Source organism: Eptesicus fuscus, chromosome 12 (genome assembly GCF_027574615.1).
Source record: "Eptesicus fuscus isolate TK198812 chromosome 12, DD_ASM_mEF_20220401, whole genome shotgun sequence".
Lineage (NCBI taxonomy): Eukaryota > Metazoa > Chordata > Mammalia > Chiroptera > Vespertilionidae > Eptesicus > Eptesicus fuscus.
Genome location: NC_072484.1, coordinates 35,749,529 through 35,771,283, shown reverse-complemented (window position 1 = coordinate 35,771,283; position 21,755 = coordinate 35,749,529). Strand labels below are relative to the sequence as shown.

General features: G+C 38.8%; 1 protein-coding gene across 2 annotated transcripts in view; it reads left to right on the top strand.

The window, feature by feature from the left end:
* Positions 1 to 13,121: 13,121 nt before the first annotated feature.
* The window catches only part of RBM39 (RNA binding motif protein 39), a 28,920-nt gene continuing 20,286 nt past the window's right edge, over positions 13,122 to 21,755 (top strand). For both annotated transcript variants that reach the window (XM_008149665.3, XM_008149664.3), the window contains exons 1-4: positions 13,122 to 13,429; positions 14,040 to 14,103; positions 15,863 to 15,912; positions 20,511 to 20,705. In XM_008149665.3, coding sequence (XP_008147887.1) covers positions 14,053 to 14,103; positions 15,863 to 15,912; positions 20,511 to 20,705 — 296 coding nt within the window. In that variant the 5' untranslated portion in view covers positions 13,122 to 13,429; positions 14,040 to 14,052. The remainder of the gene's footprint in view (positions 13,430 to 14,039; positions 14,104 to 15,862; positions 15,913 to 20,510; positions 20,706 to 21,755) is intronic.

Below are 21,755 nucleotides of genomic sequence, written 5' to 3'. Positions count from 1 at the left end.
GCATATTTAATACATGTTTCTTGTGGGTTAAAACTCCTGCCAGATGGGAGATAAAGAGAAAGGGAAAGGAGTTTAGCCCCAGGGACTAAGGAAATGGAGGTTATAAAGAAGTTGATTAGCTCTGGCTGGTTTGGCTCGGTGGAGAGAGCGTCAGCCTGCGGACTGAAGGGCCCTGGGTTCGATTCTGGTCAAGGGCACATGCCTGGTTTTCGGGCTTGATCCCCAGTGGGGGATGTGCAGGAGGCAGCCGATCGGTGATTCTCTCTCATCACTGATGTTTCTATCTCTCTCTCCCTCTCCCTTCCTCTCTGAAATCAATAAAAACATTTTTTAAAAAAAGAAGTTGATTGAACAGTCTTTAGCCCTGGCCCCTGTGGCTCAGAAGGTTGGGCATCTCCCCATGCATGGGGGGGGGGGGGGTTGCTGGTTTGATTCTGGTCTGGGCACATGCCCGGGTTGCTGGCTGAGCCATACAAGAGGCAGCTGATTGATGTTTCTCTCTCACATCAATGTTTCACTCTCTCCGTCTCCCTTCCTCTCTCTCTAAAAATAAATAATTTTAAAAATAATAAACAGTCTCTAAACCTGCTGGTACTCCACTTTACTCCCCAAACAGCTTATAATTTAATTTTATATAGTTAATGCTGTTACACAGTTCACCTACCAGAAAATTTATAAAAGATATACAATACAAAGTCTCCCTCAAATTCTGGTCCCTCATTGATCCTGTTTCCATTGGTAACCACAACTCTTACTTTCTTATGAATCCTTTAAGGATATCTTTATGCATATTTAAGCAAATTTCAATACAATTTCAAATATATTTTGATCTTTTGTTAGGTAGAAAGTTAGACATGAGCAGCTGTGGTGGGGCCTGCCATGGGATCCTGAACAGGGGTCAGACATTGCCTTCAGGCCACCTCTCCATGGGCAGCCCAGCAGACCACCAGCAGGCTGCCAGCAGGCAGGTTCAGCTCCAGTTCTTGGCGCAAGCTCAGAGGAAAACAACATGACCTTAATGCTAATACGACCTAACTAGGGCCCTGGACTAGTTATAATAAAATTTGCATTTTGTTTTTGGTGCCCCCTCCCCCCATGAATTTTTCTGTATACATTATGGCTAAGGGCCTGCCCAGAAGAAATATGGTTTCTGTCAGTCATCCCTGAAAGCAAATGAAAGTCTCCACCCCGTTAAACTCTGGTCTCTCTCTCTCTCTCTCTCTCTCTCTCTCTCTCTCTCTTTCTCTCTCTCTCTTTTTCCTTCTCTCCAAAGAGCAAGCCAGTGCCATTCCCTTTCCCCTTCCCTTCCCCCACAGAGACTTATCCCCCAACCTCTAAGGGACCCCATGAGACATGCAACCCGGGGAGAAACCGGCAGCTGCAGCTCCTTCCAGGCTAACCCCCTGAACCTGTCTCCAAGGCCCCCTTTTCTTTCCACCACAAGCCTTAGGGTCAGATCGCTGACTTTTCAGAGACAAGATAAGGAAATAAAAGTTATATTTATATTCCCTATAGGTTTCCCAAATTTTCCTTTTACTCCTACCTTTGCCTGTCTCCCCTTCCTAGTCTACTTTAAAATGTATCCCTTTTGGAAAAAAATAATAAGGATAATACTGAACATTCACTGTTTGCCAGGCATTGTGCTAAATACTTCACATGAACTATTTTAATATTTACAATAACCCTTGAAGAGTGCTCCTATTTATTTTCATCATCTTGCACTTGAAGATATGGAGGCCCAGAGGAGTTAAGTTGCTTGTCTACAGTCACATTGTTAAGAATAATTTAAGCACAGTTTACTCCAGATCTTATGCTTATTAATCGTAACCTAACAAAATTCTCAGAAGAGCTTCCTCTATTTCCTTGACCCTACTTCCTCCAATCTGGCCTATTTGTCAAACTATTCAAGTTACAATTCTAACAAAACAGTAATTATAAACAAAGTGATCCTTCTAAAACATGTCAGATTATCTACTCCTCTACATAAGCCACCCAAATTTGTCCTCTCTCTAACTAAAAGCAAATCCAAAATCTTTTTTAAAAATGTATTTTTATTGATTTCAGAGAGGAAAAGAGAGGGAGAGATAGCAACATCAATGATTAGAGAGAATCATTGATCAGCTGCCTCCTGCACACCCCACACTGGGGATCAAGCCCACAACCCAGGCATGTGCCCTGACTGGGAATTCAACTATGACCTTCTGGTTCATATGTAGGTCAATGCTCAATCACTGAGACATGCCAGTCTGGCACAAATCCAAAATCTTTACCTTCAGGCCCTTCTTGATCGGCCTCTATGTTCCCCAGCTCCCTGAGCTCAAATTCTCTTATTTTTGCTTTGCTCACTCTAGCTGCATGGGATTCCTTGCTTTTCCTTAAGCACACTAAGCACACTTCTACCTAGGGTTTTATACTTGCTGTTCCCTCTGGCTGAAAGATCTAGCCCTAGAGACCCATAAGAACGACCACTTTATTTCCTTCTGGTTTCTTTTCAATAACCATTTTATAATAGAGGCTCTCCCTGCCACCCTAAATAAAAGTATCCTGTCCTTCTCTATCTCCCTTATCCTCATTTATTTTTCTTCAGAGCATTTATCACAACCTAATGTATTAAATAACTTTTTGTTAATAATCTGTTTTATATCCTGTTTTAAGAATTTAAAATGCTTAAGGCAGGGATTTTATTTTGTTTACTGCTATATCCCCAGTGCATGGAATGATATCTAGCATGAAATAAGAGCTTAATATTTTACATGAATGATAACATCAAGCAATATTTTTGAAGTGCTTCCATTATGCCAGGCACTCTAAGTATTTTACATATTTATTTTCTCAATTAATCTCTATAATAAACTTGTGAGATTTAACAACTTTTTAATGTGATGTCCAACACTTTGTAGTGGTCTATGAACACCTTGCTCTCCGAGAAAAAATAAAAGGTTGATTTGTAGCATTTGCAGATTATCTGTGGTGTGAATACTCTGTGGCTGATTTCAAACTATCTATGTGAGATCAATGGGCTCACAAATTCCTGGACACTTAAAATCAGTTTATGAGCTGGTTTGAGCCCACTTCAGTACGCACCACAGCTATGGTTCTTAGCAGAGCGTAGAAAACCTTTAATAAGTTAGTCCTATCTATCTTTCCAATGGAATCCCCTCTAACGCTCCAACTCACCCACGCAGAATTCCTGTCTGTGTGAGAACATGCTCCGCTTGTTTATACTCAATTATCACCGGGCAATGTGCTCTATTTCTGAGAAGTTCTTTCTCATCTTTCTTTAGGCCTATTGATCCATCTCCAAAGCAACCCCAACCAATTCAACAAATGGTTGTTAAGCAATCAGCACATTCCAGGCAGCATACTAGGAACTGGGGAATAGAGATAAAAGAGAAGCAGTAGGAATTCTCAGAGTAGCTCACAGCCTGGTGGTAGTGAAGGCAAATGTCTAAGAAATGAAGTTGAATTACAGTCTAACAAGAGCAATAATAAGGAATTGGTTGAGTCAAATAAGGGTGGGGAGGACAAAGGCCTGCTTCCTATAGTTAGTAAAACAAATATTTTTAAGGACAGACATTTTCTAAGCAGGAACATAACAGACAATTTGAGACTTCTGAGACAGATTAAGAAAGTGGGGTAAAACAAATGATAAGGCTTCTTGAACTCCCCAAACCCTCAGTAGGAAACTCTATTACACTCCATTATAGCAGAATCTCTAGTGAGCAAGTTGTGAAAATCAATGAGTATATCACAAACACAGGTAGAAATACAACAATCAGTTCCATGTTTTGAGAAATGTTTGCCAACATTTTATAACTGTTGGTTATCAGTAAATTATGGCCAACAAACTGGGCAATTTGTTGATAGATTAAAGAATGTCACAGAACTTGATAGACCTATTTCACTCAATATAAAATAGGAAAATGAAGCAAAAAAATCATTGGATATTACAAAGCAATGTTGGTGAGAAGTGGAGAAAAATACACATGATAAGTATATAAATATAATAAAATAAAATTAACACTGTCAGCCACCCATTTATGTGCTTTACTTGAATTAATTCATTAAACTTTTGCCACAATTTTATAAATTATGTCAACTTATAATAGGACTATTATTATCCCACACAGATATTTCAGATGGGAAAACAGAGACTTAAGAGACTAAATAACTCACTCAGTGTCACAGACATACAGTCGAATACTGGAGCCAGCTTGTACTGGCTTGCAAGAGCTGGTTATTAAATATTCAGCATTTAGTTGGTTGCTTAAAATAGGCCATAATGGGAGTGTGGGACTATTTACACTATGGATATTGGCAAACACTATACATCAGACCTTTTTTTTTTGGAGAGCAAGTTTATCAGCACACCATGGTAGTCGGATTGGGGCTCTGTAGATATTCCAACCCTGGGACTATAAAAATGGTGGGAGATGGACAATGAAATAAATAAATAATATATAATATTTAAAATGATGACAAGTGCTATTGAGAAAAAGTATCAAAGGAGAGCGAAGGAGTTTCAGTGTAATTGTGGGCATCTGGGTGTGATTTCGCATATGATTATGAAAACAAAAACCTATAGGACTTAAGAAAGACATTAAGAATTAACTAGAGGAATAATCTTGTCTGAGAGTAATGGAAAAACACACACATAGAAAGTAGCATTTGAACTGGACCTTGTAGAGTAAACATTAGATTCTTATATATCAGTCAAGGTTATGTAAGGAGGTAGAAATCACATGTTATTTAAAGTGGGAGAATTTAATATAATGGATTATTAACTGCGTAACTGAAGAAGAGTAGAAATTGAAGGTATGGAAGTAGTAATTGTAGGAACAGCTACCACCCCAAGGTGAAGAAACAAAGGAATGAAGTTGAAATTATTAAAACACAGAAACTTAAAGGAGCGGTCAAACAGAGCTGAAACTCAGACCTCTGAAAAGGAGGTGCTGCTTGGAGGGTGCTGTGTCTCAGGACTCAGAGGAAGGGCCCCATGTGTTTGGGGCCTGGACCTGTGGGTAGGGGACACTGGACAGTTTGATGCTGGTGTCTCTGAAGAAGGAGTAATGAGATGGGTTCTGTAAGTGTTGGGAAACCATAAACTGATTCAGCTGCTGTAATGGGAAGACACTGCCTCTGCCAGAATTAAGAAGTTTTGCTGATAGAAACAGGAAGCTAACAGGAAGGAAACGTCCATCCCTCCTTCTCCTGTCCTGCAGTGCCCCTCTAGTATTCTCTATTGGCATAGCTTAACAGAGAGCCAGTTTGCAAGGAGAAACATTGTTTGCAAAGTCCCAAACCCCAAATCGTAAAGCAGAAGAGTGGATTTGGAACTGAGACAATACGTAATAAGAGTCACCTTACCCAGTTTTAGAAGGCTCTGCATGGTCTGCCTCTTCATAAGTTTCTTTGCTACAGCCACACAGCCTTCTGCCAGGTCTTTTAAGACACCATGCTTCCTCTTGCTACAAAGCCTTTAGCATATACTATTCCTTGACTGTGATGTTCTTAACTTTTTATTTATTTATTTTTACAGAATTGGTCTGGTGTTTTTTTGTTTAATATATATTTTTATTGATTTCAGAGAGGAAGGGAGAGGGAAAGAGAGAAACATCAATGATGAGAGAGAATTATTGATTGGCTACCTCCTGCACACCTCCCACTAGAGATCAAACCCAAAATCCAGGCATGTGTCCTTGACCTGAATCAAAACTGGGACCCTTCAGTCTGCAGGCTGACGCTCTATCCACTGAGCCAAACCAGCTGGGGCTGTTCTTCACTTCTTTTTTACTTTCTTTTTTTTTCCTGTTCTTCACTTTTTAAATGCTATACCTCATGCCAAATCTCCCCGTTATATGCTTAAATAACACCATTAACCTCTTTTATACCACTTGTCATAGTTGTACATCTTCATTTATTGATATGGCCTTTTTTCCCCTAAAATATATTTTTTATTTATTTATTTTAAATATATATTTTTATTGACTTCAGAGAGAAAAGGAGAGGGAGAGAGAAAGAAACATCAATGATGAGAGAGAATAATTGATTGGCTGCCTTCTGCACGTTCCCCACTGGGAATTGAGTCTGCAACCTGGCGTGTGCCCTGACCGGGAATCAAACCATGACTTTTGGTCAATACTCAACCCCGGAGCCATGCCAGCCGGGCCGTATTTTATCCTTTTGGAAGCTATTATGAATGGGATTGTTTTTCTAGTTTATATGGTCTTTTGATTAATACTTGCCTAAACTCTAGGAGGGCTGGGTTTTTTTTTAAATTTTTTTATTGATTTCAGAGAGTAAGGGAGAAGGAAAGATAGAAACATCAATTATGAGACCTAACCGGTTTGGCTCAGTGGATAGAGCTTCGGCCTGCGCACTCAAGGGTCCCAGGTTCAATTCCGGTCAAGGGCATGTACCTTGGTTGCGGGCACATCCCCAGTAGGGAGTGTGCAGGAGGCAGCTGATGGATGGTTCTCTCTCATCAATGTTTCTAACTCTCTAACCTCTCCCTTCCTCTCTGTAAAAAAATCAATAAAAAATATATTTTAAAAAAATAAAGAAACATCAATGATGAGAGAGAATCATTGGTTGGCTGCCTCCTGCATGCCCTCCCAACTGAGGATCGAACCTGCAAACTGGGCATGTGCCCTTGACCGGAATTGAACCTGGGACCCTTCAGTCTGCAGCCTGATGCTCTATCCACTGAGCCAAACTGGCTAGGTCCAGGAAGGCTGTTTTTATATCCCATTGTTTGCTTTCTCAGTGCCTAGTTTAATGGCTGCCATATAGTATAAATTCAATTTGCATTGATTTAAAGAATTATTTCAGTAACTTGAAAATAGGGATTGAAGTCATGACATGAAAAGAGATATATATTAGAAAGCAGAAATTTGGGACTTCTCATTTCATCTTGCTCTAGTTTCCGAAAATCCCTTGTTTCTTTTTTTTTTTTTCCTTGAGGTAAAATTTACATAACATAAAATAAAATTAATCATGCCAAGGTGTACAATTTTTGGTGTTTACTACATTCACAATATTGTGCAACCTTCACCACTATGTAGTTCCAGAACATTTTCATCACCCCAAAAGAAAATCTCATACCCATTAAGTAACTAACTCCCCCAACCCCTTGGCAACCACTAGTCTGCTTTCTGTCTCTTTGAGAGTACTTAATTTGAATGTTTCATGTAAATAGAATTATATGGTATGTAACCTTTTGTGTCTGGTTTGTTTCACTTATCATGTTTTCCAAGTTCATCTACTTTGTAGCATATATCAGTACTTCATTCCTTTTTATGGCTGAGTAATATTCCATTGCATGGACATACCACTTCAGTTTACTCATTCAGAAATTAATGGATATTTAGGTGTGCTCTAAATATTTTTGGGTCTCTTGAATAGTGCTGCTATGAACATTCATGTATAAGTATTGGTTTGACCCATGCTTTCAATTCTTTTGTCTACACCTAGAAATGGAATTGCTAGGTCATACAGTAATTCTATATTTAACTTTTTTTAAAAAATATTTTTATTGATTTCAGAGAGGAAGGGAGGGGAGAGAGAGATAGAAACAGCAATGATGAGAGAGAATCATTGATTGGCTGCCTCCTGCATGCCCCACATTGGGGATCGAGCCTGCAACCCCAGGCATGTGCCCTGACCAGGAATTGAACGGTGATGTCTTGGTTCATAGGTCAACGCTCAACTACTGAGCTACCTCAGTTGGGCTATATTTAACTTTTAAAAAAATATATTTGTATTGAGTTCTTTCTTTACAAATACAAAAATGTATTTGTATTTGTAAAGAAAGAGAGAAAGATCAATGATGAGAGGGATTCACCCATCACCTGCATCCCGCACGCCCCCCACTGGGGACCAAGCCTGCAACCCCGGCATGTGCCCTTGGCCAGAATCGAACCCGGGACCCTTCAGTCTGCAGGCCAACGCTCTATCCACTGAGCAAAACCAGGCAGGGCCTATATTTAACTTTAAAAATAATACGTTTTTATTAATTTTAGAGAGTGAGGGAGAGGGATAAAGGGATAGAAACATCAATGATGAGAGTGAATCATTAATGAGCCACGTCCTGCACAAGTCCACTAATGTGGATGGAGCCTGCAACCCAGGCATGTGCCATGACAATGGAATATATGCAGTATGAACGTGACTTGTATGCAGTGGTTGTAAAATAAATTAGATGTTGGCAAGAATGTGGAAAATGTGGAAGCCTCAGACATTGCCAGTTCATGTAAAATGGTGCAGCAGTTAGGCAGTTTCTCAAAAAGTGAAATATAGAGCCCAGCTGGTGTGGCACAATGGTTGAACATAGACCCATGAACCAAGAGGTTGCTGGTTCCATTCCCCCATCAGGGCACATGCCCGGGTTGTGGGCTCAATCCCCAGTAGAGGGTGTGCAGGAGGCAGCAGAGCAATGATTCTCTCTCATCATTGATGTTTCTATCTCTCTCTCCCTCTTCCTTTCTTTCTGAAATAAATAAAAGTATATATATATATATATATGTGTATGTATGTGTGTGTGTGTGTGTGTATATACTGTATATATATTTAAAGAAAATGATTTGTAAACTGTGAAGTGCTATATGCTATTATTAATATGGTGTTCAAGGCGAGTTCATGCATAATCTTAATACAATACAAAACACTTAACTTTTATTCCTTCAGCTATTCTGTAACTAAACTGTAAACTCTTAAAGGAAAGGAACTGTGTTTTATTGTTTTGTTTTGTTTTTTGTTGTTAATCCTCAGCCAAGGATATTTCTTTTCCATTGGATTTTAGAGAGAGAGAAGTGGAGAGAGGGAGGGAGAGAGAAACATCAATGTGAGAGAGACACATCAATTGGTTGTCTCCTACACAAGCCCCACTGGGGTTGGGGGTCAAACCTGCAACCCAGATACTTGCCCTTGACCAGGAATCGAACCCTGGACCCTTCAATGAGCAGGCTCTAACCACATAGTAATTTTGTACTCACAAATTGTCCTGCAGAGAGCTACAAATTCTAAAGGCACTAAATACTTATTGAATGAATCAGTATTTGGCACATTTCACTGATAAAACTCTAAAAGAGTGTTCTAAATTATAAGTTACTAGAGGCCTGGTGCATGACATTAGTGCACTGGGGCTGGGTCCCTCAGCTTGGCCTGTGCCTTCTCACAGTCAGAGACTCCTTAGGGCATGTCTGCCAAGGGGTCCTTAGCACTGCTGTGGAGGCAGGAAAGGCTCCCGTCACAGCCCCTAAGTTCCTCAGCTGTGAGCCCAGCTTCTGGCGGAGTGGCGCTCCCCCTGTGGGAGCACACTGACCACCAGGGGGCAGCTCCTGCTTTGAGCGTCTGCCCCCTGATGGTCAGTGCACATCATAGTGATCGGTCATTTCATTGTTAGATCAATCGATTTGCATATTAGCCTTTTATTATAGAGCATAATGTATTAATTATTTTTCATTTTATTTTTATTCTAAAAGTGTTTGGGGGCAATATTTTTGCCCATGGGATGAACAAATGGATTATATTATCACTTTAATCATGAGCACCCCTTAATTTCCTTAAATCAGAAACATTTCACTTTTTCAAACAAAGATTAAACTGTGCCCCCCCCCCAAAAAAAAAATCAATTGTTGCTTCCTTATATCATTCACATAGGCTCTAAAGAAACTGTACCTTGCTTGCCCTGGCCAGGTCTCAGTTGGTTAGAGCGTTGTCTTTTTTTTTTTTTTACCTATCAATAGTAACTTTATTTTTATTTATTTTATTTTTTTTAAATTTCTTTATTGATTAAGGTGTCACATATTTGTCCTCATCCCCCCATTCCCATCCCACACCTCTCCCCACGGATGCCCCAACCCCCTGTTGAACTTAACCGTTGGATAGGCTCATATGCATGCACACAAGTCCTTTGGTTGATCTCTCCCCCCTCCCCCCAACCTCCCCTATCCTCCCTCTGAGGCCCGATAGTCCGATCGATGCCTCCTTGTTTCTGGTTCTGTTCTTGTTCCTCAGTCTATGTTGTTCATCATTTCCCCTAGATGAGCGAGATCATGTGTCACTAGAGATATAAGAACTGAATGTGAGATGAGCAATAATAGTTATGCTGACAGGCAAATGAATCAGTCTGTAGTGAGTTTCTTTCTGGACCAACAGTTCTTTAGAGACCCAATTTCAATGTCCACCAGTTCCTTATGTGTACATGTCAGCACTGACCCCTCAGCTCTGGATGGTGGACAAATGGTGGTAACGGAGGTCCGACTCCCTCTGGTTTGGTCTCGGCTGGACCCAGGGGCACGGCTTCACCCGGATTCAGGGGCACGTGGCCTCACCCAGACCCAGGGGCGCGTGGCCAGAGCGTTGTCTTGATACACTAAAGTTGCAGGTTGGATCCCCAGCAAAGGCACAGAATCAACCAATGAATGCAACAAATTGGTGTTTCTCTCTCTTTCCCTCTCAAATCAATCAATAAAAATAAATTAAAAAAATAAAAAAGAACTGTATCATGAGTTCGACAAACATGATTTTTTTATGGTGATCCAAGCAAGTTATTATGAGAGTTGCAGCCCATGGTATCAATTTCAAATAAGTAGCTAGTGATGTACCCTGGAAATAGTTCCTCTTCTTTTAAGGACTAACCTTTCATCCTGGCTGGTTTGGCTCAGTGCATTGAGACTCAACCTAAGGACTAAAGGGTCCCAGGTTCGATTCTGCTTAAGGGCACATGCCTGAGTTCCGCCCGATCCCCAGTAGGGGGTGTGCAGGAGGCAGCCGATCAATGATTCTCTCTCATCATTGATGTTTCTCTCTCTCCCTCTTCCTTCCTCTCTGAAATCAATACAAATATATATTTTTTAAAAAGGACTAACCTTTCACAATTTTATGCAAATTCCTTTGGGTTATGTCACTACAATGCTTTTGATATTCTGGCCAGAACAAACAAGTATTTGAAACAAATGCCAAATTCCCTCATTAGTAGATGGATTAGAAAACCAAGTACTAAAGTAGGAAATGATCATTTCATCTACCCAAATCTGGCAAAAATCATATGGGTGGCAAAATTAATTCCATCTCTATGAAATGGGCTTGAGTTTCTCATATAATGACTTAGGGGGGGAAAAGTTTCATTCTGCCCATCAATGATTTGAGAAGAATTGTTGAAGTCTATCAGGTAGACTGTGCTACCATAGTCTTTTTAAAAAAGATATGTTTTAGAGAAAGGAAGGGAAAGGATGAGAGAGAGAAACATCGATGTGAGAAACATTGATCGGCTACAAACTGGACATGTGACCTGACCAGAAATCAGACAGGCGATTTCTCCCTGGCTGGTTTGGTCAGTGAATAGAGCATTGGCCTTTGGACTGAAGAGTTCTGGGTTCGACTCCAGTCTTAAGGTGTGTACCTTGGTTGCAGGCTTGATCCCTGCGCCTGGTCAAGATGCGTGCAGGACTCATGTTGATGTTTCTCTCTCTGTCTCTCCCATTCCCTTCCACTCTCTAAAAATCAATGGGAAGATATCCTTGGGGTGAGGGTTAACAAAAAGAAAAAGAAAAAAAAAAAGAAAGGGCTATCTTTATGCTGTGATATTTGCACAATTAACAAGTCACGATACTGGAATTAAAGGGGAAAAAGATTAGCTGACCTTTTCTAACATATTATGCTTCTGTAATGATTTTCAACACTTAAAAATTAGAAGATTGGAATTTTCAGGAAAAGGAATAGGGGAACATTACTAACTATGCAAAATCTATTAACCCTCTAAGAGAAACACTGTATGCAAAGTTAACTCAAAATGGAAAGCCTCTTTGCACCTACATTTCCTCCAAATAATTTGTTTAGCAATAACAAGTTAATTTTTTTGAGAATTAAATATTTGCCAGACATGTTACAGACATTATCTCATTTAATCCTCACTTCACTACCAGGCATTCATTCATTCATTCCTTTATTGAGTGTTCACCTGGCTGGGCACATGGCTGAACGCTGAGAATTCAGTAGTCAGCATTATTGGCCAGGTCGTCTCAAGCTTAGCCTCCTAATTATATTACCCTCTTCCCCATAGGAGAAAATGGAGGATAGGCTCTCAGGTAAATTTATTTGTCCAAGGTCACACAGTATTGGAGCAGCTACAGAACCAAGGTATCTCATTTCAAATCTTTGCCCTCAATCATTAAGCAGTTAGTAGACTTTTATAAATTTTTTTTATTGTATGTCATCTTCCTAATTTTTTTCAAACATTTCCCTCTCTCTGTTCCCTTGTTTTTTTTCCCCCCAGTATTGACCAAAGAACAAGTGGTGAATTTATACTCTTAACTGCCAGGCATTTGGGAGACTTCAGGGGTGAGGAGCCAAGACCCAGGAGTATGGGGGACAGACATTTTGGAAGAAACAATAACACATACACAAGGCAGATCCTCTGCCCAGGGAAACAGATTGTTTTTTTGTGTGTTTTTCCCCCCACCTCTTTGCCTTTCTCTACTGCTTCCAAGACGGTTTTGAAGCTGGACAGCTGAGACAGAGAGCCCAGTCCACCAGCTCCCAAAGTCCGGGACATCTAATTTTTATTCTACAGCCCTTCCCTCTCTACCCCTGCACGGTCTCTTCCTGCATTCTCTGTTACGTGGTTTTCACTTCTTCACCCTTGGTGGATAACCTACATGACTATTTTAGTTTTACACTATCGCCATATGGACTAGGCTGCCTGATGGCGGGCGACCTTGACAGACATCTGGGTGGGAGGTCCAGGGGAGGGTGGGGCGGTTGGCTCCGAGGATAAAACCTTCAGATAGCTGTAAGGAGGCGCCACGAGGAAGTGGCGACAACGGAGTTCCACTCAGCGTTGAGTTTTCTAAAAGATTGACAGCAATTGTACCAACTGCCTTTGCTCTAGCAACTTGCGCGGTCCCGCGAGATACAGACGCTAAACCAGAGGGAGGAGTCAAAGGCGCCTCTCGGAAAGGGGGGATGGGACTATCTATGGCGCAATCATTGCGCGAGATTGGGCCGTGGTCGCCATTCTTAGATCTCGCGATATTTCGGCCTATGCAGTCTGGAAAGAGTGGAGCTTCTCGCGAGAGCCCGTGCCGAGTGCTCTGGAGGCCCCGTGTGTTTGTGTGTATATGCGTGTTAGTGAATGTGAGTACGGGGAAGCAGCGGCCGCCATTTCAGAGAGTCTGCAGACGCCGTCGCAGGGTTGAATCCTGAGCTGCCGAAGTCTCCGTCCTGCACTCCCGCGCGGGCTTCTCTAATCCCATTGTTTCTTTTAGATTCGCTCGGGCCTATCCGCCCTCGGAGCCCGAAATTCGGGCTGGGCGTACCGCGGCCCGGGCCTAGAGACTTAACTGTAGCAACCGCGGCGGCGACGGCAGCTGCAGCAGCCCTCCTCTTTCCGGATACGAGCACCACAGGGGCCCAGAAGCCCGCGCAGGTAAGGCGATGTGGTTGGCCAGAGTATTGTCAGGGACTTTTTTGAGGTATGGGTCTTTTCTGGGTTGAGGACACTCCTTTTAGTCGATCTTTAGCGACGGGGGGGAGGGCAGGTTTTCGAGAAATGGGCCCCATTTTGACGACCGCGCCCTTCTTTTCCGGTCGGGTATGTTTCAGGGTTTTTGGGGGGCACGAACCCCAGAGAGGTCTCGGGCAGATGGTGACCAGCCCCTTGGAGGCCTGGGCCGGCCGCGACCTCCAACATGGCGCCAGCCGAACGCAGCCATGGCTCCCAACCCCTCCCAACCGAGGCAGTTCCCCCTGCTTCTAAAATGGCAGCGCGGGTTTTGCGCGGAAAGAGGCCTTCTCGCTTGAGATTCCCGGGTTCTGTTTTTGGAGTCCATTGCAGACTTTTTAAAGGCGAACATTTACTCGATTTTCATGTGTTCTGTCTTAAGAGGCATTTCAGATTTAATTGCCAAGCCTGGTAAAGTACTTTAATCATGCCTGGGCTTTTGAAAAGGTTGTTCTGAAGCGTTGTAATATTCGAGTAAGAAATTGAGCAGAATTGAAGAATATTTATTCATAGAATTACCTTATTGTTTTCATAGGCGTTTAGAGAAAATGGCAGACGATATTGATATTGAAGCAATGCTTGAGGCTCCTTACAAGAAGGTGAGAAAAAACATGTTGGTGAGGTTTATATATTTCTTAATTTAGCATTATTCACGAAACTACTGCTGAAATGTAAACTAACCTCCCCGGAGCCCTCTTGATTTATCTTATCAGAGATGCATTACGTATAACTTACAAAAGTAAATATATGCTATTGATGTAATAATATTGTGCAGTAGTTTCACTTCAGCGTGATGAATAAATGCCCATCTATCTCTCTTTGTAGACTTGCCTAACGATATCTCACCTCTACTCCCATGAATTCACCTTTGATTCCAGTGTGAACTGTCAATCATAAGGTAGTAATTGAGTGACTTATCGCTGTACCGTGGTCCCCTAGGTAAAATGACTCAACTAAGAATTACCAGCTCCAGTTTGGTATAGCAAAAAAGGTGAATGTAGTGGTTTGGGAAAATAGCAGGGGTCCAAGAATCACAAAGTATAACCAGTCTGTGGCAAGCAAATCTTTAAGTCTTACAAGAAGAAATGGGTGAGATTTAAAATTTTTTCTATATATACATATAAAAGACTGGTGATTTTAAAAATTAAAACAGGCAACTGATGATCTGCTCAATTAAATTTACTAAAATTCTTGGATCCCTGAATAGAAAAAAAAAAAAAATTAAAGCAAAAGAGGCAGTATCACAACTTAAGAGTCACTTGATGACTGTTTTACTGTTCTCCATATTGTTTTATTTTTAATTAGTCCCTGCCATATTTCACACTAAAAACTACAAAGGAAGTATTTTGGCTAATAATAATAGTCTTTGACCCATTTCAGTATCACAGTAAAAATAAAGTGTCTTTTCATTCTTTCACCAGTTGGTGGTGAAAATAGCAGTGTGCATGCATTATCACTGGTGTCACAAACTGTAAGCTTTGTAAGTTAGCAGTTATACTCCATTAACTCATGTAATCAAACTTTAAAATAAACATTGCGCTAAACCTTTTTAAAATAATACATTTGTTTTGGAGTGTGTAGCACGACCATGTGGTACCAATTTGGATGAATTCTTTATCGCTTTAAATAGTACATAGTTTGTAATGCTTAAGACTCGAAGAGTTTTATATTTTAATGTTAAGATTCTTGTGTCTTAGTTTAACATGGATGAAATTCCATGTAAACAGGTATGGAAGTAGGAAATGTTTAGGTTGGACTGGTGGATTATTAATTGACTTTCTTGGGTTCTTGAGAGTCAACATTACTAAAGCAGTGTGAATCCCTGTTTGCTTCAGGGCGAGATGTGTGACAGAGGTGGCATCAAGCTCTTACAGTCCCAACCCTCCAACGGAAATGGGCGAAGATCTCAGGAATGGCATCGGTCACAGGAAATCGATAGTGGCTGGCTGCTAGCATGGCCACTTGGGGCTTAGGCAGAAATAGAGCCATGGTACTGACCAAAGGGACCATAGAACATGGAATAAAACTCAAAACAGGACTTCATTCATGTCTTAAAGAAATTCTATTTAACTACTTCAACACTGTAAATCTGGATAACTTAATATCTATATAAGAAAGTAAAATTTAACATGTTAATATGTATTTTTTATTTTTGTGTCTTGATGAATTAATTGTAAGCAACAAAGTGGTTAAACACATACCCATCTAAATTTTTTTATAGCCTTCCATGTTAAAATATGAATAAGTAATTAGTTTTAAAATTGTTTTGTATTTTCTTATTCCTATTCCCTTTACCCTTTGACAACTTGAAATGTTACCACTTCGTCCTCATGATGTTCTTCTATCAACCCTGCTTAGGATGAGAACAAGTTGAGCAGTGCTAATGGCCATGAAGAACGTAGCAAAAAGTAAGTTTTAAGAAGGGACCTGGGGTGGGGGAACTTTATGTGTTTGGGATCTTACTAAAGTTTTGTTCCTCTGAATGAAGCATCAAACTAAGATTCTCTTCAGAAGCTTTTCTTTTCCTCTTTTAGAAAAGTGGTTCTTTATCTTTTGGGATGAGAAACTATTTGAGGATATAAAACTATGGACTCTTTCCCTAGATTTTAGGATATGGTTTCAGGGACATTTGGACACCTTCCCCTCCAAGTACATCCATGACAGTTTGGATGAGAGTTTTATCTTTTGTCTTAATGTTTATTGTTACCAATTGTACTAAAATATCTACTGAAGATGGGTTAGGAAGAAGAAAAAGTAATAAATAGGCCAGGGAAAGGATTGTTTGTTCTAAATTATTGAAGGATTCAGAGCTATGAATTATTTAAGATCCTTGCTGATTAAAGGCCCTTTTTGTCCTAATGCTGTAGCATACTTAAGTACTTATATTCCTCTTACATAGCTGTTGTTTTAAACTTTCTAAACTCAATTGGACTTTAGTAGTAAGATTGGGGAGTTTTTAAAAATCGAGTGATACAATTTATTTGAATTAATGAGTAACCCAAAATAGTAACTCAGTGCTACAGAATAAACAGTAGGCAAACTTCTAAGTAACAGTATAAATTAAATCTACTTTATAAGGTTGGATAATATTCTTGGAGTTTCCTTTCAGTTCTAAGATTAGTGATGTTACAAGCATTAAGTTGTTTTGTTAACCTATATTTGTAATGTATTAAACTATTTTGTCATGTTCCTGAGCTCTTAATACATAATGAAAAATGATAGTAAATACTCACTCCTAGGTTATTTTTTGGCTCTTTTCCCCTAAGAGTTGAAAGTGCTTTTTATAATACACTACTTCAACATCTTCACAACAACTTTGTTAGGTAGGTTGATATAATTTCATAAAAAGATTTAAAAAATTGTCAGATGGGATTATTCAGGCTTTGTTACCCACATTTTAAAAAAGTTATAATCTCCTCAAGGTAATGTAGTAGTAATGGTTTAAAAGTGATATAAAATGTAGTGACTGTCCTACATTTTTTTCTTGTGGGAGTGAGTTCTTCACTAGCCACAATAGATTATGGGTTTAGTCTTGAATTGTTATATGTGAGACAATCAACCAATCATGGCATGATTTAATGTCATCTGGTTTTAGACCTTTAAACAGAGTAACTGTTTCCTAATTAGTGGTTCTAATTTGCAATTCTGTAATCCAAGAAAATTTAGGAAGGGGGTGATATTCATATAAAATGACTGAAATGATCCAATCTAGGTATCAGGCCTGGTGGATGAGTAAAACTCACAGTTAAGTATGGAAAGAAAGAGGACATACACTGTGGGGTACAGACCTTTGTTGTATCATTCTCAGATGTCACTCCTTGCTGCTAATACCATCTCCAGTTTTACTTGTTTTCATCCTGCATCTAAGCTCATTAAGGCCACCAAGCTTTTACAAGGATTCTGTGACTGATGCTTAGTGGCCTTTTTATCTAACGTAAAAAGTCTTATGAGACTAAATAGAATGGACCGTTTTCTGTAATTTACCATAGGGATTTCCCTTGTTTAAGGGTAAAACTTTTCAAAACACTCAAAATTTTCCAAACTACTATCTGATACCTTTTTAAGTGTACAGATTATTTCTCTGTCAATCTTCTCAGCCTCAGTTTTGTATAGCTGATTAAATAAATGGCTCTCTTACTCAGTCAGGAACTTTCACCCACTTTTTGAATGGAATTATCTTTTCAAATTAATTTCAAAGTAATCTAGAAGAAATTTTTGTTTAGTGATGGATATAATATAAAATAAGCAAATGTTTTGTGATTAATTTGTAGTGTAAGTTAAGTCAACCACCTTGCATTTTTCATTCTAAAACTTCATTGTCTTAAAAGTAATTGAGTGTTGAAATACTTTTTAAAAAATATTTTAATTGATTTCAGAGAGGAATGGAGAGGGAGAGAGAGACAGAAAGAAACATCAACGATGAGAGAGAATCATTGATCAGCCGCCTCCTGCACACCCCCTACTGGGGATTGAGCCCACAACCCAGATGTGTGCCCTTTGACTGGAATCAACCCGGAACTCTTCAGTCCACAGTCCGACACTCTTATCCACTGAGCCAAACCAGCTAGGGCAGGGTAGTTTTAAGGTAGTAAGAAAATACACATTCTGAGAATTGAGAGACTAGTAAATGTTTTCTTTTAAAAAAATACTAATTCTAAAAAAAACACGAAAAAACTAAAATTATTTCTGATTCTCAATGCATACACTCATTTGTATTCCAATAGTAAAAGGAACTAAGTTTAATATAACACAAATTGGTTCTAAATTGACCTACTTTGAAAAGAGCTATATACCCCTGAGTTTGGCAAGACATCAAGTACTGGAGCTTGCCTTCATGGGAATGTTAATTGTTAGTGTAATCAGTTTTGCAAAGTCTAAATCAGCATTCATTCAGTTAAGCTCTTTAGGAATTAGTAAAAAAAGGGGATAACAATAAAATGACACAGTTGAAATATATTGGCTACTGTGGTGTGGATTATCTATAAATTTTGGAATAAATGACTTTTCTATTTTTTTCTTATTTTCCAGAGTACTTTGCATTTAAAATTTAGATCTCCTTACATGGAAGAGGTCAAATCCAGTTATAGCAAAACACCTTTACAGCAGAGGCCATATAACCAAAAAGTCCAAAGGCCCAGCCCAGTGGACCATTTACTTCAATGATGTTCAGTACAAAATTCCACTGCCACTAAAGACTTTGGAAAGTCCCATTAAGTTGTAACAGGATTTGACTATTACTATTTTTATAACCCTTCTTTAGTAAACTTAATGTTCTTTGAAGCTGCAATTCGTTATAGAGAAGTATACTGCTTTCTTGCACCCTTAAATTTTTGTCTTGGTTTTTATGCAGAGAATTGTTTATTCTGAATGTCTTAATCAGGTTGCTGTCTTTTTACCTGTCTGGGGTTGCCTTCAGATGTGGGTGGGGACTCATTAAAAGTTCTAGGAAGACCTTAAGTTGAAATTAGCTCTCCAGTATTTGAGTGTTTCCTTTGGTAAAATAAGTTTTGGGTCTGAAAAGAGGTAAATAGGTTTGCTGCCTCTACTATGGGCTATATATGAGCAGAGCAAAGCTTGGTCTTATTTGTGGAAGATTGAGTTACTTTTTACTTTGTTCTCTAATTGATTATATTTAGGACTTCTATAGCTATTGCACAGACTTATTAAAAGATAGTGTCAGGTTTTTCAGGCAACAAAGTTCGAATGTTATCTGTTGCCCTTCTGGGCATTGCTTTGATGACTTCTATATAAATAATGAGTGTAGCCTAATTTTCTGTCATGTGCTACCTAGCATATACATTTCTGACAGTCAGGTGGATTATCTTGAAATTTTAGACAAAAGTTTCTGCCTCCTTGGAAAGCTCTACATCTCCTTGTGATTGGAGTGTGGGTTTCAAGATTCCAGAAGGTGGGTGTCTTCATTTTCTATTTTCAATGCACTCTAAGATGACCTGCTTACAGGTTCTCAGATGACCTGCTTACAGGTTCTCTCTGAGGCAGACTTCAATGCTCTTGTGCTAATTTTGCTTTGATAAGGACTAAAGAGTTACATTTCCAAATGATGTAGACTTGTCAAAATGTTCCATCTTTTAGCCACGACAAATTGACATTTTAGTGGAATAAGTTTATTTTGAAATGTCTTTCAATTTATACTAAAATATCTGAAGGCACCTCTAAAATTTGGGTGATGGCACACTGAAGAATACAGAACTCAACAGAAAGATATGACTGACTGGCTTTTTACCTTTCAGAGTTTATAATTTTATAAAGAGATACATATATAGAGAGAGATGATGTTTTTTGTTGCACCCCACAGGCTTGTATAAACTGGCATAAAAATGGCATACTCCATATTCCGGTATACTCATAACTTTCAAAAGAAAGTATCTGAAATGCTTACAATAAAGTCTAGGAGTGTCAAAATACATTTTACTGCAATAGTTTGACTGTCCTTTGTCATTCCTATAATTTTGCTCATAAAAACCAAAATATTGATGTTTGCATGGCTGTTGAAAGCATTTAAAGTATAAATTGGGTCAAAAATGGCTTAAGGAAAATTAATGTGCTTAATGAAAAATTTTATATGTGGTCCATCATTAATACTTAACTGTTAACATATTCTATTATAACTGTATCCTGTGGATTACAGTAATACGTGTTGGCCAGTTATAAGATGAACTTTTTATTTAAAAGTTCCAAGTTTTGATCTCTATCTGTTAAGACCTTTTTCTTGTTAGAGCTGTAGCTGACTCTCAGGAATGGTCCCTGCTCTCTCAAATGATTCTTTTGTCAACTGACTGCTGATTTTCAATAGTAGAAAGCAAAGGGTGGGTGTTTATCTTATCTAGGAATTATTTTTCCATAAGTATGATTATATATCATTGTATGATAGTAAAAAAGCAAAATATATTTACAAAAAGATTTTAAAATTCTGACCATAAAAGGCAGTATATTTTGGCAGATTCTTAAACCAGCAATATAATGGTGACTTTTTTTTTCTTCTCAGGAGGAAAAAAAGCAAGAGCAGAAGTCGTAGTCATGAACGAAAAAGAAGCAAAAGTAAGGAACGGAAGCGAAGCAGAGATAGAGAAAGGAAAAAGAGCAAAAGCCGTGAAAGGAAGCGAAGTAGAAGCAAAGAAAGGAGACGGAGCCGCTCAAGAAGTCGAGATCGCAGATTCAGAGGCCGCTACCGAAGTCCTTAGTATGTAACTATAATTATGATGGTTTTGGTTTGAGAGTCATTTGCTGGGTATCCAGATAGCAATTTAACCTGAGTGATTTGAACTGTGAAATTTTACTTTTCAATGTGTTAAATAAGGATATTAGCATAGAAGGACTAGTAAAGTGGAAAACTGTGGACAAATACATGTTTTAATCTAGGCATACAGATTATTATTTTGTTATTCTATATTAAAATATTTTAAAACTGTATGCCAGTCCAAACTAAAGCATTTGAATGCTTTAAGAAATATTTTTTGATATGTAATGCCAAATACTTGGTATGTGAACATTAACTGAACATAAATTTATTTAAAAGTTTAAAGCTCAGATGGATGTAAGTTACAATAGTCAAGTATATAATTCGTTAACAGTAATCTTATCAGTGTGGCTGTTTACAGCTGAAATGACAGACCCTTTGTGAATTTGGTGTATGCTCCTGGATAATGATGATTTTGGGGGCTCATCACATTTGTATTTAAGGTTCTTTTTTTTTTTTTTAATAAAGCACTAAATGTGCTTTGAAGGTTAAATAGCTAAGAAAAGTTGGATGTGGCTAATTAAGGTGCAAAATTTCAATATAGTCATTAAAAACACCTCAACTGTAAATAACTGGTAAGAGTCTGTCTACATATAACTTTTAAGCAAGGATTGAATCTAGCAGTACTTAGTGCTTTCCCCTTAATAAACATACTATTATAAACTGGAGTATGTTAAAATTAACACCTCTAACTTTAAAAATTGAAATGTTGAAAGTAGAAATCAAAGACAAACAGCTAAATCAGAACCTTGGCTCTGCCACTTGGGCAAGTTAACACTAAGCTTTAGTTTTCCCAACTTTAAGAAAGAGATAATAATTGTCAGAAAAACTATTAATGAACATTGAAGAGAATGTAAATAAAGCACCCATCATACTGCTATTCATGAAATGTTTTGGTGTTTGAAGCCATTAAAGTTAGTATCACTTTGAGTTCTGATTCTGGTTCTTAAATCTTTAAAATAAAAATAATTGAACTCTTTGTTTTTTAAGTAC